The following is an 18631-nucleotide window of genomic DNA, read 5'->3' as shown; positions in this document are numbered from 1 at the left end:
TGCTCTCTTCCTGCCAACTGCGTGGCATGGCCAGAGCTCGGACCTGTCGGCTTCAGGAGGCAGGGGCTTGCAGGATGCTGGAGACGCACATCTAGAAGGAAACCCAGAAGAGCCACCTGTGACCAATGGGAGGCGTCTGGGCCTCGCGGGTCTGAGTGTGGCACCTGGTGACCTTCCTAGGGTCTCCCTTCCTCCGCCGCCGTCCTTGGGCTCACGTGGTCAGAGCCAATCTACCTGGTCTGTGCGGATCCGCCGCTCCCCTGACCCCCGTCCGCCGCCCTCCAGCTCACGGGGGGCTCCGGGCTGCAGGCTGACATCCCATCTTCTGAGACCCCAGAACACGCCGCCACGTGTGTCCCAGAATAGGCTTCACGCGTGTCTTAAAACACGTCTCAGAGGGCACTGGCCAAATGGCTGAAGGTCCTACCCGGCCGCGCCGGCGGTCCTCCCCCAGGAGAGCGTGGACAGACGTCTTCCGAAGCCCACAGTGTCTACAGTTTATGAAGGGCTTGTGGAGGTTCCCACCAGTCACGGCAAGGTGCCCGCGGCGCGTATGCACGGACGACGGGGGTCCTCCCCGAGCGGCCTCCTATCTCGAGGGCCGTTCGCATGCTGGTGGGATTTCCAGTCAGGACCTGACTCATTCCGTTGGCCGAAAGCAATATTTATTATCTGAGCTCACTGTGAGGGAAGGCGCGGAATGATGGCGGACGGCTCGGCTTCTCTGTGCTCTAGGAGAACTCCTCCTCAGGACGCGAACTCTTGGTCACAGAGATGGACACTATTTTCTGCATTTGTCATTTACAAAACTTTCTTCTTGTACAAACACATACACGTACCAAATGGGAACAAAAAACGTTCTACAACTTCACCACATTCACTGTTGCTTTACTGTGACAACTTCTAGGCATGGGTCACGCTCTGAAAACCTCCCCCACGGCAGAGTAATGAGAACGTTCTACTGCTTTCCATCTAAGTTTGTGACTTTGTTTATGTTTTACAATTTCCTCCATCTGGAACGTGGAGGAGGGTTAAGACCCGGGGCCTGCGCACGGTCCCCTGCGTCCACGGGGCGGGCTCTCTCTTGACCCTTCACTGAGTAACGCCAGCCTTGCACTGACCGGAAGGGCCCCTGACCAGGGCCGATTTTCCCCATGTCCTCGAAGACCCTCTATTACATTCACACTAAATGCATCTTTTGCAGTCATGTCTGTGTCTGTTAGCGGCTCAGTAACGCACCGTGCCCCCACGGAACGCGCAGCCGCATTACCTGGTTAAGCAGACACACCGACGGAGGCACGTCCTGCTGGTGCGGGGCCGCGGGCCGGGGGGGCCCTGACCACCAGCGTCGCAGCTCAATGGAAATGCATCCCTCCCGGGACACAGACTCAGCAAAGACGACTCACCTCTATTGTGTGCGTGTCGGTGCGGATCGTGAACACCAGGCCTCCGGAAGCCGCCCAGAGCGCGTCCTCTGCCATGACGAGGCTCCTAACTGGCAGGACGCCTAACTGTATCACTTCCTGAGGGTCGGAATTCCAGGATCCATCTTAAAAGAGAAAGTTACTTTCATTCAGACTCTGCTATCCGTGCACAGGACCTGGGGGCAAGGATCACAGACCACATTTGGCTGGTCCTTTGGTGTTTTTAAGGAAGGCTTACACCCACCCTGGGGCTGGAACCCATGAGCCTGGGTCTCGGGTCACAGGCTCTACCAATCAAACCAGCCTGGTGCCCCACACATGGTTTTAAACAACAAGCGAAATACTGCTGGTAATTCCGAGGCTGTCGCCTGGGTCTGGGTGTCCCAGGTTCGCAGAGCGCGTGTCCTCGCCGTGAGGCAACCGGAGTGACGGTGCACGGAGCCACGTGCAGACCCCGGCCTGGCCGCCAGGGACGAACCACCCAACTCCATCTCAGCTTCCTTCTCTGCAATACGGGGACAACTCTGCCACGCGCCCCCGAGCTGCGTGAGAGTGTGGGGGGGACAAGGCGGACAGAGGCTCGGCACAGCGCCCAGCACAGCCGCGTCCGGCGAGCCCCGCCGTCTACAGCGACGCGCACAGAACGACTCGGTCATCAGGAGGGTCTGCACCCGAGACAGCGTGGGACAGTCTCACGTGTCCCCGTCACCGGCTCTCCCCTCTGAAACTCCCCTCACCACGCACGGTGCATCAAGACCGACCACGTCTTCACTGAATTTCAGAAAATAAAAAGCCAGAGCTGAGGAGGTTTCCTCTCTTCTCGGGAACTCCCTGCATTCCCGACACACAGGCAGGGATGAAATAGTTTGGTTTGAAAATATGTTCAAAGACCTACTGAGGGGGTCTGTCCCACTGGGCATGAAGGGTGAGTCGACAGGGACGGCAACAGAAAACATCAAAAGCCAGAGCTGACGAACGTTTTCAAAGTGACGACGTAACTACCCTGGGAAACGGTGAGACGGATGCTTCGCTTCTTCAGGTAACCATCGCTTAAGCCGTCATGCCAAAAACACGACAGCTCCGAGTCCGGCCCCTCATCCTCCCAGAATAAGCCGTCTGAACACGGAAGGCGGCAAGGTCCCGGCCGCACACCGAGGGCTGCTGCTCCTGCTTCTGCAGGAACCGCCGACCCTTCTAATGCGATCCGTTTGTGAGTGACCGTCCCGAGCCGAGCGCGCGGATTCCAGGACGCCCCGAGGCACGTTCTGCACTTCGAGACGCACGTTCAAGTTATGACTCAGCGGCAGTGGGAACAGTTCTATGCTGCAGTTAAGTCCAAAAGATGCTCTTGTGCCAGGTGCCCTGGGGCGTTGGGGAGGGCACAGCCTTGGGCCCTGGGCAGCAGGTGGCAGCTCTAGCCGACAGACCAGCTGCCTGGGGACAGCCTCTTTCTGGAGTCTTCACTCCCCCCCTGAATGCTGCACTGGGCTGCCCAACCGGCGGCCACAGGACATGCCGATGACATACTGAGCTGACACTTAAAAATCTGGCAATTTCCTACAGATTTCCAGATTTCAAGCTCCTTAAAAAGTTGAAGACTCTCAACAGAGCTTGGCTGAGCAGTGGTGGACGCGTGAGGGCCTCCAGCCAGGCAAGCCTCCCACCGCGGAGAACAGCTGTTTTAGTCCGACGTGCAGCAGAGAACCGGGACCCGTGGGAACAGCCGCCCGCAGAAAGCCAAGCCAACAGCGCTGGCGAGGACATGGAGGGCAGGGAGCCCGTGTGCACAACCGGCCCAGCCAGAGCCGACGGGGAGAGGAAACAGTGTCCCACGGTGACTATTCATCGTACCTGAATCAACATGCGCTTCTCTCTAAACGCAGCCGAGCCTGCACAGAAGCCACGTGTCCCAGCCGCTGCACTCACTGCACGGGGCACACCTGCTGTCCCCTGCCCACGGGACGGCCACAGCCACCCCCGGTCTTTCCCACCTTCCTAGCTCTCCTCCCAGGGGGCTGCAGCAGCCCTGGTGTCCCCGCAGGGCTCCCATTCCCCTGGACGACGGGCCCCCCTCAGGTTTGGCCCCATGGCCTCCGTGCAGAGGCTCTGACCCAGTGCCTCCCTGGGCTCCCTGGGCATCACGAGTGCCCCGAGGTGGGAGAAGCGGGACTCGCTCCCATCGGCAGCCACTGGTGATGAGCCCACGGTCACCGGAACCGAGCCAATACTCAGGATGTCCCTGAGACGGTGACCGACAGTGGTCCAGCACCCAGAGGTCCCAGGGAGGGCCACGGGCAGGCAGACATCAGGAATGCAGGGGCCCAGGGGCCCATCAGGAATGCAGGGCCCCAGAACGAGGGCACAGGGAGGCCGGCTGCTGCGGCGCGGTGAGCGACAGGCTAGAGAACCGGGGCTCCCAGGCAGCAGGAGTGGGTGTGGGCAGGACGCGGAGCGGCTGGACGTCTCCAGCCTCCACCCCTGGAGCTGCAGCCTGGGGGCCCCAGGAGGCTACAGACCCGCTGTGCCCCTCTGGTGTCCCTGAACCCCCTGGAATGCTGGGTCACGCCTGAGACAAGAGGGAGCCTGGGGTGGGGATGGGGGTGGGGGCAATGGCCAGTGCACGCGTCTCAGGGTTCCCGGCTGTCGGGCTGGTGCAGACCAGCTCCAGCCACTCCCACGGGCGGCCTGCAGCTCCCCCCACCCGAGAAGACAAAGCTCCGCGGCCTGCGTGATGCAGGGGCCACGAGAAGGCCGGGGTCCCGCCCACCGGGAGAAGGACGCGTGTGGACATCGGTACTTTGTGGAACGGGGACACGTCAGCCAGGAGACCCACGTCTGAAACCACTTCCCGCCTGGGCAGCTGGGATGCTGGCGCTTCACGCCGTCCGCTCGGGGTTGAGGAAGCCGCACGTGCCTTGGGACGCATGGTGACAGACACGGGGACGTGACCCAGGGACGTGAAGCTCCGTGCAGAGCCAACCCCCAGAAACACTACGAGAGCATGCAGATGGGCACACGGTGCAGACACGCTTACCTTCTGCCCTGGTATAGACGGCCACGGCGCCGTTGACCAGGCCGGCATACAGGTTCTGGGGCGTGCAGGCGAGGCTCATGACCGTGGACTTGTCCGGCGTGAAGAAATGCTGCAGACGCACCTTCTTGGAGCCTTGGCTGCTCTTGTACACGGAGATGCTGTGAGGGGGACCGGGGGCCGGTGAGCGTGTGCTCGGGGGGACCGGCAGCTCCCGCCCCGCCCCGTCCCGCCCCAGCCTGATTGGAACGCGGCCGCCACCCTGATCTCGTCCCACTGCTGTGAAGGAGAAACCATGGAAGAAACCACTTCTTCTGAGGTGACTTCACAGCAGGAAAACCTCGCCGCGTGCTGTGAACGGGCCAACACTCCGCCCGCGTACGGCCCAGACCACGGCCCTGTCCTACCCCAGACGTGAGCAGTCAGCCGCTTGGAAAACAGGAAGAGACAGGCAGGGGGAAACCGCCCGGCGGAACTAGAAGGTCCCCTGCGGTCACTCCCACCGGCGGCAACCTGGCCGTTCCTGCCGTGTGGCCTAAGCCCTAACAGACGGGCAGGTGACCGTCCGTCCCCACTGCCCGAGCTCCTCCTCAGGGTGCTGGCAGCTCACCTCCCCTCCTCAGTCCCCAGGCAGACGGTGGGCACGCCCAGTGCCCCCTGGGCCGCGGCCTCGGGCTGCGCAGGCCGCTCCTCCGTGGGGACAAACACCATGCACAGGATTCGAGACTCCACGTTGAAGCACTCAATGACCTTGGGCGTGGAGTTTTGAAACGAGATGATGGCGATCTGGCCCATTTGGTTGGTGCAGCTTCCGATCTGGGTCGGGGGTTGGGGAGGAGAGAGGAACGTCTGGGCATCCACGGCACACCGACCCCTGCCTCCGGTGCCCAGTGCCGCGGGGACATTCCGGGTTGCCACGGGAACGGACGCGCCTCCCAGACTCCAGAGCCACTGACACAGTCTGCTAATGGAGCCCGCTTCTTCTGTTCAACGAATGGGGTTACTTTCCCTTTTAATTTTCGTAACAAGAGCACAGTGTGGGATTGTTTTTAATTCCTCTTTCTACCCCGGAGAAGCCCTAACCCCACGTCACACAGGCTCACCCCCGGAACAAGGACTTACAAAAAGAGCGCGTGTCACGCACCTCCCACGGCCACCGGCGTGAGCGTAAGGCGGTGTGCCGTGGCCACTCCCGTGAATCTATCTGCCGGGTCCCACAGGCTTCGTGCCCAACGTGAGGTCCAACTGCTTTCTCAGTGGGAAAGAGTCAGATCTGGCTAAGGGAAGCATATTCAGGACCCAGAGCGCTCAGGGTCCTGCGGGGAAAGCCGGCCTGGGGGCAAGGGCTCCCGGGTCCCGTTTCCTCTGGGGGTCCCACCCCCTCCTTACTCATACTACCGTGTTTCCACGCTAGAGACGCGTCCTGCCAGGGGAAGGGTGCCCACCCATGAAGCCCTGCTCCGGCCGGCGCGGACGCAGGCGGACACAGGAGCAGGAGAGGGAATGAGGCACCATCTACAGTCCCAGTGACGAGAGGACTTCTCTGCTAAAATTCGAAAACCTCAGGGAAATAAGCCCATCCTCTTTCACAGCTGGGCGCATGGAATGACCCGGTTACTCGGGCCATTCCTCCTCGATGCTCGGGGAGGAGCCCCGACCACAGAGGCTGGGGCTGTGGGGAAGTGGAGAGGTCACCCGAGGGCTGGGCACAGTGCTGGAGGACAGCAGGGCACCCATCAGGGAGCAGGTCTGGGGGGGGCCCGGGAGACCTCAAACACAGCACACAAGGACCATCTTCCTTCGGAAAGAACCAGAAGTGCCCACTGGGACGGCAGCATAATTCTAATGCAGTATTTCATTTGGAACAAATTAATTTTAATTGCAAAGTTTCCAGTGTAAAAAGCCAGCACTGTCTTAGAAGGAGGGGAAGGTCCCATGCAATTCAACCACCCAAATTGAAGAAATACTTAAATTACTCTCATATTAGCTAAATTGGTTGTCTCTGGGCTGAGGCTACCCCACAAAGCTTTAGATGAAAAAGAAACATTTTAATTCCTGAGAATTGGACATTTTTCCAAAAGCGTTCAGTCCCCTCGTGGGTGGTTTGGGACTTTGGTGTTTATAAACACAGCCCGGGGCACACAACGACCACCGCAGGGTCTGGGACCCCCTCAAGCCCACACCAGCTACGGCCACGGACTCCTCGGGAAGCCGCCCCCGGCGCGCAGCATCTTACCCACAGGAAGCCGTGCGCCGCGGCCAGGGGATCGAGCTGAGCCTCGCTGTTTGCGCAGGGTTCCGGGTTGTACGCCGCACACTCGATCTAACGGGGAGACAGCAAACACCCACACGTCAGAAAGGGACCGGGAGGCGTCCAGATGACAGTGTCTGGAGTGGAAGACAGACTTCGGACACTTAGTCACAGAAACGGCACATTATTACTTTCTAAAGGTTAAAACAGAGAAAAGAACAGGTGTGGGTGTGAGCCTCAGAAATCCGCTTTTCAGAGGCAAACGTCCGTCTCCACTCTCGTATCTTCAGACTCCGCAAGTGCCGCAGACGTCCGTCACGGGGCGCACTGCCCCTTCCGCCCTCTGCCCTCCCGGGACCTCCGGGGCGGAGTGTCGGCCAGAGGCCAGGAAGGAGAAGTAGGAACGGATGTCTCTGCTCGTCGCACACAGAAAGACACAGTCACGTGCCTCTGAACGCGCCCTCCGCGGTGCCAGGACAGACAGCCGGGCACACGGATAAACCCCGCGTCAGCCCAAGCCTGCTGTACTCCGTGCAAACATGAGGCCTCTCCCTGTGACCCACTGTGGACACTGAACACCGTCAGGCAAACGGCAGCAGAGGGGACGGGTTTGACACATGTGCCCTCATGTAACTAATAATGCCTGGAATGTACCAGGTTTGGCGAGGAACCGCCACCTCCCGACGGCCGCTGGGCAGGAAAGCCGGCTTTCATATTCATCCTCTAGCAACCTTAATTCCTAAACAAATACCCCAGAGAAATGCGGACAGTGGTTGACTTGGGGAGACCACGTGGGACTCTGCCCAGACAAGGAGGCACCGTCTCTATGCACAGTGGACCCTCCCTCCAGGCCCCCCGTCCATCACCTTGAACTCCTGCTGCTTGGCCACCGTCACCGGCATGTGTCCCACGAGGAGAGGGTGTCTTTCCTTCTTGATCTGATTCCCGTCATCTTCCACGCAGAACCAGCCCATGTGGTTCTCCTCCTCTGCGGGCGTGTGAAGGAGAAACGGGCAAGGGCAGACCTGAGCCACCTGTGGGTCGACACGGCCCCGTGGGCCCCAGACGTGGACATCACAGCCTACGCCAGCCCGCAGAGCTCAGCACTGTTGCTGCAGCACCGCACGCTGTCCTCCCAAAGGCAGGCCTGGACAGTCACCGCTTTATTCTGGAAAGCGCGTCCTGTCTCCTGCTCGCTGCCCCCGACTGCGAGGACGCGAAGGGCTGAGAATGTCCCGTAAAGCACCTAGAGCTACTCGTCTTTGTCTTTCTTCAAAGCAACTGAGATGTTCAGATTCAAATACGACGGGCACAGTGCAGAGCTGCCGCGACAGGCAGAAAACCGTGGAATGAAACACGGGAGGGGGCACGCCTGGGCGGCTGTCGGTGCCACATCTGCGGTGGGCTCAGGTCACGATCCCGGGGTCCTGGGACCGAGCCCCGTGTCGGGCTCCCGGCTCAGCGGGGACCCTGCTTCCCTCTCTCCCTGCTGCTCCCCCTGCTTGTGCTCTCTCTCTGTGACAACAAAAATTAAAAAGAAAAAAGCACGAGGAAGCGAAGAGAAACCCTGCTACGGAGTAAGTTGTCCGTCTCGGCCCTGCAGGGAAGAAAGGGGCCGGTTCTCGGGTTCAGTCGCGCTCATCAGAGACTGGGCCGTTTCGGGCTCGCGGCCTCTGGTAAGAACCTGACGTGACAAACCATGAAATCGTCCCCAGAGACAGAGGGGCGCAGGCAGCGGCGGGAAGGCTCCCGTCCGGCAGGAAGCGCAGCCCTGGGCCCTGGGGCGAGCAGCGGCCGGGCCGTGTTCCCTCTGTATTTCAGTTCCACGTAGTGACAACAGCACACGGGGCCTGTGTGTCACGGTGTGCTCGGGGTCACACACCGTGTGTAAACGACATACGCCCAGGCCTGTCTGACTCACGGCTCAACAGACCGCAGGGCCGCAGATAGAGGAGCGGAAACACAATCACCAAGGCCCCTCGTGGCAGCGGAACCAGGGGCCCTCCTGTCCGTGCGGGCAGGCGCTCCAGGGACCGCTCAGGGTTAGGGACAGAGAAGCAGGACGTCCCACCTGTGGGGCTGGGCCTCCTGCTCAGCCACACATAAAAGTCAGTGCCTGTTTTTCCTAGAATCCCTTCATTATGATGTAGATATCGTAAAAACAACTCCTGCTGGGGGGCGGGGGGCCTGTTGGCTCGGTGGGTGAAGTGTGCCCCTCCTGATTCCGGCTCAGGTCCCGGGATCAGCCCCGCATCCGGCTCCTCCCTTCCTCTCTCCCTCCGTCCCTCCCCGGCTCTCTCAATAAATCAATCAATAAAATCTTTTAAAAACAACCACTCGTGCTCGGGTTCATTTTTCCTGCCTGAGAACATTCTTCCAGGCTGTCTGGGGGGCTCCGTTGGTTCAGCACCCAACTGTGGATTTTGGCTCAGGTCGTGATTTCGGGGTCCTGGGATCGAGCCCCGCATCGGGCGCCCTGCTCCGCGGGCGTCTGCCGGTCTCCCCCTCCCTCTGCTCACTCACATCGTCTCTCTCTCCGTTAAATAAATAAATACTAAAAAGCAGAAACATTCTGCCGGGGGAGCAGGACTCTGCTGCCAGGGTCCTTCTCGTGCGCCGTCCTCTTGGGCACGGACACCGCCATCCGGAGAGAAGCGGCATCGGGATGCGCCCGTGGCCCCCGCCTACACACGCCCCCCGAGCTGGGGTTGCCCCGTCTTACCCAGGGCGAGCTTGGCCATCTGCAGGCTGTTGAGCCAAGACTCTTTGATGGCGGGCGTGAAGGTGTTGAACACCGCTGTGAAGAACGTGGGCCGCCCCGACCTGCCGGGGGAGCGGAAAGGCACTCGGCGCGCAGAACGCGGATCCCGTGACCCGCCCTGCCCACCCCACCCCCGACGATGCCGCGGAGCCGCTCTCTGAACCCCGCCGGGACGGCCGCCCGCCGAGTGACCACTGACTTGTCCTGCTTCCCCGGGAGCTGCAGCTGGATGCGACAGCAGTCCGCGGCTCGGATCGCCTCCTCCTTCTTCAGAATGAGCCTCTGTAACCCCGACGTCCAGTCGTGTGCCACGGACTGGTTCAGGTTCTGCGAAGGGACAGGCGTGCGCGGCGAAGCTCTCGCCAAGGCAGGCTCCCAGGGAGGACGGAGTGTGGCTGGGGCAGGAGCCCGGGGGAGACCGACCTCCCATAGCGCCCTCCTAACACGAGCCCCCTACCCCGGGGCTTGGGCGTCTCCAAAACGGGACGGAGGCTGGAGTCCGCTTGTGAGTGAGGTGACCCAAGGACGCTTGCCCCCCACCCCCTGCCATCACACTGGTTCTCAAGATCAGCCTGATTCTCCCTCCGCGGGGAACCCGGAGGCCCGGCCTCGCCGTGATGGCGACCCGGACGTGGACACGGAATTCCACGCCGCGGGGCCCGCCGGTTACCTGGTAGTTCCCTCGGAGGCTCCCGACGAGCTGCGAGATCTGCCCGACCACGTTCAGGTCATGCAGCAGATTCTGTAAGTCTTGATAGAGCTGGCCGGGCCCCACGTACACCTGGTCTGTGGACGAAGCAGCACACGGCGCCAAGTGAAGCCACGCTCGGGGCCGGAGGGTAAGACGCCGCGGGACCGAGAATGCCTATCGAGGGGCTCTCGCCAAGCATTCTGCGGACTTTCCTTTTCTAACTTCTCGTTTTGGAAGGACTTCAGACTCAGAAAAGATTCCGAGTGTCCCTGTGTGCGCCCTTCACGCCGCGTCCCGTGACGTTAGAATCTCACAGAAGCACAGCGTCGTCGCCAAACCCGCCACGTCACGTGGACAGGACGCCGTGCGCTAGCCCGCAGCCGCGTTCCGGGGTTGCCAGCTTCCCAGAGCTCGTGCTCGGCTCCTGGACCCGACCCACAGCCCCGCACGCACTTGCCTCCACTCCAGGCCAGGCCAGCTCCGGGGGCGCCCGTCCTCCAGGACCTGAACATCAGGACCACGGCCGCTGCGCTACCTCACAGAGCCTCTCACACTTGGGGTTTGGCCAACATCTTGTCGCTTGCATTTCTAACACACTGCTGAATTTCCAGTAACCGGGTCCTCCAGCACCAGCACGAGCTCCCCAGTGCCCTTTCTCCAAGGATAACAGGACACAGAGAAGGACAGCGACAGGCAGGGAAGAGCCCCGCCCCCGCCTCGGGGCCTCCTCTGTGTGGGGGGGGGGGGATGTTCCTCACCCCCCAGGACTAGGCCCCGTCCCCCTTTCTCCCGGCGAGGACACAGGCCCCACACGGACACGCAGGCAGGCCCCGACGCCAAGTCTCAGGCAGAACCCACCCCTTACGGGACACGGGGTCACAGCTGCCTCCTCTTCCGCGTTCACAGAAACAGACGGCCTCGGGCCCCGCCAGCGACCCGCAGGCCAGGGAGCAGATCGGTCCTTGTTGGATAAGGTCGTCTCCGGGCTCCGTTTCCGCGAGGCCAGCGCGACTGAAGCGGACGCCGCCCTCAGAACTCAGCACCAGGCCGGGCCGGGCGGGTCGGCAGCGGTTCCCAGGCACGAACGCGCGCTCCGAGCGGACGCTCTTCTCAGGGACAAACGCCGCGGAGAGAAAATAAAGCTTAACGGGCTGGGACGGTTCTCAGGGCCGGCCCGGAGGAAACCAAGCGCCCCGGCCGGTTTCGGGCACCCGTCGCGTGGGGGAGCTCTCAACGGGGCTGCGCGAGGCGTCCTGCCCGTTGCTCGTGCGCACGGCCCCGCCGAGTGCGGGGCTTCGTCTGTCCTCCGGTGCGGACTGTGTGCGGACGCGCGTCTGCCGGCAAAGCGGAGCCGTGCGTCCACCGCGAGCTTTCCACAGCGGCCGTCCGACCGCTGCCTCCTCGCCCTCGCTGCAGAAACGCCCTCTGAGCCATTTTTACCGGATCTTTATGCCTCCCCCAGGCCTGGTTTTTCAGGATTAATATAGACAAATTCTACGACCGATGGCCTATCAAGTGCTTCGGGGACGTTTCACAAGAAAGGGAGCAAGCTGGCCAGTGACCATGCGCTACGCACACGGCTTCTCCTTACCAGCACGTCCACGTGACCTGAAGCGCCGGCGGGGGCCACACACATGAGCTTTCCTCATGAGCCGCAGACCCCGCGAGCTCACCGGCGGCGAGGTTACTCCCGCTCCGCGGGCTGCATCGACCTGCCCACATCTGGCCTCTGGTTGAGTTGTTTCAGCTGTCACACGGGAAAGCCGCAGACCCTCTCACCGCGAGCCCACGGCCCTTGAACTTGAACAGGGGCGGCTGTGGCTCACAGAACAGCGCCTTCTCCGCGAAAACCCCGGCCCGCCTGCCCTGTCCAGCAACTAGCATCCCCGTTTGTCTTCTCAAGAACGTCGCGTCCGAGCGCACACCATAACCACTTCTGCTTTTCGTGGGCGTGAGCAGGAGACTTCCGTGCACACAGGTCTGAGCTGCCTTGAGCTGGGGAGCCCTGCATCAGGGCTGCCTCGCAGGGTCGGTCCTGAGCCTGCCGCACCATCACGGGCGCGCGAGGAGAGCCAGGCCGCGCCGTTCGCGGCACGGAGGTGGGGCCCGGCTCTGCGGTGGGACATGAGCAGGGAGGCAGGCTCCAGCCCAGCGCGTGAGACTCTGACCTCGGTGACAGCCCTGCAGACAGATGTTCCTCCCACAGAACTCCCATGTGCCCGTCGTGAAAGCACGTGTCTCAAGAGACAGAGACCACGGAACGCTGGGTCGGACGTGTCTCAGGGGCCAGGCTGTCGGATCTCACCACTGGGACTCAGGAGTCCCTCAGGGAGATCCCAGGGAGAACCCTGTGGGCACCTGGGCACAGGTGTGCCTTCCCGGCCACCTCAGGGCCACCCCGGGGCTGGAGGCGGTTGGCGTGCAAGGCACGTGCAGCTTGCGTGCTGCTGAGCTGCCCGTCGCTCCCCACGACGCACGTGGCGTAACCCGGGCCTGCGCGTTTCACCCGCTGCCCCTTCCAAAGCACGAGGCACCGGCTTGCTTCCTGTGTGTGGGCCACGACCGCTGTCTTCCAACAAGCAGACCCCCCGCGCCTCTCTCCAGAGTGCGAGTCTTTCCTTTGTCGGGAAGTAGCCCGCTCCCCGTGCTTTCCCCAAGGGCGAGGAGAGCAGCGTTCTACATCAGGAGAGCTTCCGGAGCTCCCCAACCTCCCACCGGTGTGAGCCCAGCTCCGGGGAGGAGTGGGCAAACGGTTAGCACGTAGACAGGCTCGAGCCGCAGGAGTGTTCCCACGAAATGCGTGCGCACGCCGGCGGTGCCACGGGAGAGAGGGACACGCCGATCCGGAAGTCCTCGGTGGCTGACACGGGCGCGCCGCCCAGACGCCAAGAGCTTGCCGCGGCCTCCCCACCCCACACCTCCCAGAGACCCCTGGTCACTCCCGGATGCCATCTCCGGCCACGACTCTGGACGGCGTACCAGCCCAGGATGCAGGCGCAGACCGTGGGAGTCACCCTGAGGACGTCGCAGCTCTCCAGGACTGCCGATTTTGGGGAGCAGCCAGGCCGTCTCTGCGACGGCGGCCGGGGGCACAGGGAGCCAGAGGCTCACACCATGTGGGGAAGTCAGTCATCCCGGAGCCCCACAAGCACGCCACAGCTTCACGTGGAGGCCACGGACCGCTGTCACCAAAGCGATCAGGGAGACGCTCCTCATCCTCTCCGTCCCCCCCACGCAGCCCCGGCCCAAACAGTGCTGTGCTTTCCGAGTCACTGTGGTCTCACTCGAGGCAGCTGCGTCCCTCCCGTCCTCTGACCTTGCACACCTCTGGCTCTCTCAGGAGGTGCTGTCCCTGTCCACAGGCCACGGTGAGCACCAAGATGCTGGGGGAGCCTCCCGTCACCCAGGGCTCCCGCGGGACAGACTGCCGAGGCCTGGCGAGTATTTCTAAAGCGCCACAGCAAGTGGGGCGCTGCCTTCCGGGGTACCGGGGGCAGAGCTGGGGCTTCTGCTCTGCTGCCAACCGGTACCTCTGTGCACCCCATTCTGGCTAAAACCTAACCCACAGCCACATCCCCCAAGCACCGCATCTGTGACTTGTCTACAGTTCACTTTCTGACCACAGCCCAGCCCTCTTCCTGCCCCAGCCTCTCTCTCCAGGACCCTCCCTCTAGAATCCAGGATGCCCAGGTCTCCGCCAGCTCATCTATAGCAATGACGTGACTCCCTCCCTTATCCCTGACCCCTGGCGCCCACCACCAGAGCCCCCACTTTGAAGCCAGATGGCAGGAGGTCTGGACACGTTGAAAACACTTGAGCAAGAGTGGACACAGTGGACAGAGGCTCTGGGGATGGGAGGGGACACTGGTCCAGCAGGGATGGCCGGGCTGGCTTTCTACTCCCCGTACAGAGTTGCTGGTGGCAAACAGGGCAGCTTTGCTCCTCGGAGCTGCGGTCCCTCACCGCATGCTGCCCGGGAGAGGGCAGGTCACCCCCGAGGCAGTCGCACCCTCTTCCCACGGCGGTTTGCTGGGCACAGTGTGCGGCGGCTCCGGGAGCAGCAGATGCAGGTCCCACACCCCAGGAGCCAACAGCGTGTGGCCCCCAGCACAGAGCACGCGGCCAGGCTGACACCCACCATCCTCTTCCAGCACAAACGATGGGGAAGTGCCGGGCCCGGCCCCTACAGACCACAGGATCGGCTTGTGCACACGCACACTCGGCCACACCGCTGTCCAGGCGCCTGCTGACCTCCTGCTCTCCTGGGGACCCGCTGGCAAGAGGCGATGATGGGTCTCTGCCAGGGAAGGCTCCTGAGGACAGGAGACCCGCTCGCGCCCCGGCTCCGGCGGTACCGTCTCTGGAAACTGCGAGAGCTCCAGAGGCCGCGGCCTGGAGCTGATCCGTCCGGACCCTGCACGAATCCAGCTGTGTCAAGCAAGAGGGCAGTGTGTTTTCCGGTCAGCCGGCTCCCCGGGCAGCGTGTAGCACGGTAAGTGTGAACGTGGGGATCCCCGCCGGGCACCTCATGTAAACCCGCCTCACCTGCCCTCCCCCAACCTGAGCCCCAACTCACAAAGAGGCCAAAAACAGGTCAGTCGCTCCAGAAAGTAACACAGAATTTGGCGAAGGAATTCGGAAGGTCTGGAAGCTGAAACCAGCCATGGGCTCCCAGAGGGGCCTGGACAAGCCCGTGGACGCCAGCCTGCAGGCCAGCGCAGACAGCAAAGCGCAGCACCAAGAAAGTGTCACAGCTCGGAGACGGACGCGGCCAGGCAGCTCCACACTCCACAGGGGGCTCTCCTGGGGTCGGGGGAAAGGGCTGTTGGGTGCAGACGGTGCCTCCTGCGTGCGGCTCCCACGAGGCCCACGGCAGTGACCTCACCGGCTCCTGTAGCCCGGCTGCTAGGCCGTGACACCCGCGCTCTGTCTTCAGTGCTGAACAACAGACCGAATTCCCCAACGCTGAGCTCAGAGCTCAGTCATCCACACGGCAGAGAAGTCACACGGCTATAGAGGAAGCAACGACTCCTGCCTGGCGCCTCAAACTAACTGAGGGTGACAAATGCAGAAGAACCAGAAGGAACAACAGCACTGTGGGGGCATCTGAAGCCCTTCTAGAAAACTCCGGAGACAGCGGAGATGCCCAGGTAGGACAGACGCGGGTCTATGCACGGAGCAGCACGGCTCGCTGTCCGCAGGCTGGTGGGAAGGAGATCCATATTCTGGACGTGACGTGCACAGAGCAGCTCCTGGTCTGGCCCCAACAACGCATGGACCCTCATTGCTGGAGGCGTGTGGGCAGGGCGGGGCGGGACAGTCCTTCCTGCCAGTGAACCTGCCGTTCCCTGTCCCTGACTGGAAACCTGAAAGCGCCCCACGGAGGTCTGGCTGGAGTTCAGTCGTCCAACACACAGAATTAGCATATTTCAATTTGTTAAATTTTTTTAACCGAGAAGGCATTTAGAGGGCCGCATACTCCACACCCATCATTCCAGGCATTAGAGCTAAAACTCGGATCCCCTCCATGGACAGGAAACCAGCAGACAGGGGTCCGCACAGCTCGGGTGCGGCACTAAGCCAGGAACGCAGAGAACACTCGCTCCCATGGAGGCCGGCTGCTGGGACCCCCCGACCCGCGGATCGCTGCCCACGGGCCTCCCCGCTGCCCGCAGCTGTACGGCAACAGCCTGCTAAACCCCCGCAGTCACACACGGAACGCGTCCGACACACAGCGGAGATGAGTGACGCGTTCCGGAAACGGGAGCAGGAGCCCGGGCCCACGACAGCCTGAGGCTCGGGAAGGCGCCGCTGCCTGGACTCCAGGGCCCAGAACACGGCTTCCCGGAGGCCTTCTCATCTGGAAAGCTGCGCCCGGACCATTCCCAGTCCAACCCTTTCGTGGCCACAGTCTGTTCGTGACGGGGGACGAACAGCACGTGAAGGCTCCCTCCCGGCACTACCGACGCGGGACCCGTCCCCGCCGTCCTGTCTTCGTTCCTCCAGAAACAGTTTACGGAGCGATGGGCGGTTTTTCTGTGTTCCTGCTCGGACTCCACACTGTGTGGTCCTGCGTCCTGCCAGGCGCGTCACGAAGCCGTACAAGGAAGAGGCTCTGCCGAGCGGTGTCTCAGGGTCTGCGGCCCACACGGCACCACACCGCCCGCTCGGGGCCCTTCCTTCCGGACAAAGCAGTGCCGCTGGCTGGAGAGCCACAGCGAGTGCCACGCCAAGGCCCACGCAATCCCGAGACAGCCCGGAAGCCTCCTGGAGTTCCTGCACCTGTGGACGGCCCCGGACCCACAAATGGACCAGCCTCCGTCCTCCAGAATCCCGAGGGAGCGCCACAGGCTGGAAAGGTCCAGTCACAAAAACCCTCAGCGCTCCCTGGGCACAAGCTCCCTCCGTGCTCCGGGTGGTGTCGGACAAAGGCCGGCGGAAGGAACCGACGAGTCAACAGGCGCGTTGTCCGCCTCCAGCTCCTGCAATCCTGCTCCTCCTCACAAGCGGCTCCAGCGGCGGCTCAGAGAAAACCGTCCCTTCTGACCTCCCGAAGCATCCTGCGCCCCGGGCTCTGTCGAGGACCAGATCCAAGCACATCAGCCGTGTCCTTGCATCCATCTCCTCGGGCGTCGGAAGGCTCCGTCAAGGGGTCGCCAGGACGCGGCGCTGGGTTTTGAACAGGCCTTCGATAAACAGGTAGGTAGAAAGATGCAGTTTCATTAAAAATTTCATTCAACCGTGATTCCAACTTTCTTTTCATCTGCCCAACAAATCCTCACGGGGCGCCCACCGCACGCCCAGCCCCGAAGCGGGAAGGAACGAGGGCTAGCTCGGTGCCGATGCATCCGCACGCACCCCTCCGTTACCAGGACCCCGAGTCCCTAAAGTAAGGCGCCGCGGTAACGGGCCGCACTGGCAGAGGGTGCAGGCCTGCGCACGGGCCGCAGCACGGACAGCGACAGAAGTGACGTCCACACGCGGCCTCCACCGGCCACACGGAGCGGAACCACCTCGATGGACGGCAGGCGGGCCTGGTCTTCAACCCCCTCCTCAGGACAGTGTCCACACAGACGCCCCCGAACAACGGTGCTCACGAGGTTAGCGCTTGCTTCTTGGGAGGGACGGGGAAGGTCAAGGCACGTCCGAACACAACCGTGTACGGCCCCAAGCGTGTTCCCAAGACTCTTGAACTTAGGGTGTCGCATCAAACTCCTCCTCAAACTGAAGAACGAAGAAAACCTGACAGTCTCCCAAGGGACACATTTCTTCTCGCTGACCACGGGAGCTGCACGTGCCATCAGGGACAGAAGCTCGTGGGAACGTTTCCGGCGCCCGCGCCCGCTCTTCCGGGGCCGGTGCACCGTGAGCAGCTCAGCTTTGACCTGTCCGGGTCCGTTCCTACGCAAGCTGCTCTGACAGACCCGCAGCCACGCCTGGAACGTGTCGTGCCGTGTCCTCTCGGACGTCGCGTGTCCCCTCGCTGATGCCCCGTGAGAACACAGGACAGGACCCGTGTGTGGTGCGAAGTGTGCGCTCCTGCCGTCACTGCGGCTTCCGCGCAACATCAGGTTTTCACCGTTAAGTTTTTGGGAGAGTCAAATCACGTATGAGGATTTTCAACGGACGGGGGTCGCTGCCCCTCACCCCAGAGTTGTTTCAGGGTCAACCGTATTTTAAAAAATCGAGTCCCCCTCCCATATGCTTTCCCACAGTGCTAACGGACTCGAGTCTCGTTCTGCGTTAGCTCCACAGAAGATACGAATAAAAACTCAAGTAAGACAACGTAGCGATGCCGTACGGCCCAGTGTCCCTTGTACGACCAAAGCCGTGGGTCAGTGATTCTCCGTGGTGACTCGAACACAAGGAGGCAATCCCACCCGCGAATACCTTTGGACGTTGCTGCCGTTACCAACACAGGAAGGCACGGTGCTGCCGGCAAAACCAAGACGCACGTGGGATTTGCACCCAATTCTGCCAAGCAATTTACATGGACTTTTCCGAACTTTCGAGATACGCAAGTGGAACGTGAGTACACCCCGGAGACCCGCGTCCGTCTGGGAGAACCCCCTCCCCGCCCCGCACGCTCAGGACATTCCCGCTGTGGAAACTGTGACACGTTCCGGGACTTTGATTATTCGTGGAGCCCGTCAGCAATGCCTATAAGGACTCAGCGGTCAGTGATTCAGGACTGTAGGACCCGTAACGTGGGGCCTGGGGACGCGGTCTTCCAGGCTGATCCCCACCCGAGGGACCGACGGCTACCATCACGCGAGCGAGAACAACGGGAGACCTCCCAGCCGATGAGACCTGATGTTCCTCAGGCCTGTTCCGGGAGTCCGAGCGGACGGGCCCAAGAGGCCGGGAGAGCTGCAGGCTTTAAAGGCACCTCCTTCTGAACACGCAGAAACAAAGTCATCAGAGAGCCTGTCTGTCCCACATATTTACGGCACGAACATTTAATATCAAGGCT

The 18631-nt window shown here is 62.0% G+C and overlaps 1 protein-coding gene across 3 annotated transcripts in view; it reads right to left on the bottom strand.

Moving 5' to 3' along the window:
* ARHGEF10 (Rho guanine nucleotide exchange factor 10) overlaps window positions 1-18631 on the bottom strand; it is a 90545-nt gene that overhangs the window by 12103 nt on the left and 59811 nt on the right. For all 3 annotated transcript variants that reach the window (XM_044225746.1, XM_044225747.1, XM_044225748.1), the window contains 8 exons: window positions 10138-10253; window positions 9667-9794; window positions 9429-9529; window positions 7573-7694; window positions 6692-6778; window positions 5066-5271; window positions 4459-4616; window positions 1407-1549 (listed from right to left, as the gene is read on the bottom strand). In XM_044225746.1, coding sequence (XP_044081681.1) covers window positions 1407-1549; window positions 4459-4616; window positions 5066-5271; window positions 6692-6778; window positions 7573-7694; window positions 9429-9529; window positions 9667-9794; window positions 10138-10253 — 1061 coding nt within the window. The remainder of the gene's footprint in view (window positions 1-1406; window positions 1550-4458; window positions 4617-5065; window positions 5272-6691; window positions 6779-7572; window positions 7695-9428; window positions 9530-9666; window positions 9795-10137; window positions 10254-18631) is intronic.

This window comes from Neovison vison, chromosome 11 (genome assembly GCF_020171115.1).
Source record: "Neovison vison isolate M4711 chromosome 11, ASM_NN_V1, whole genome shotgun sequence".
NCBI lineage: Eukaryota > Metazoa > Chordata > Mammalia > Carnivora > Mustelidae > Neogale > Neogale vison.
Note: the sequence above shows the minus strand (reverse complement) of the source record. Positions and strands in the feature narration are given on the sequence as shown.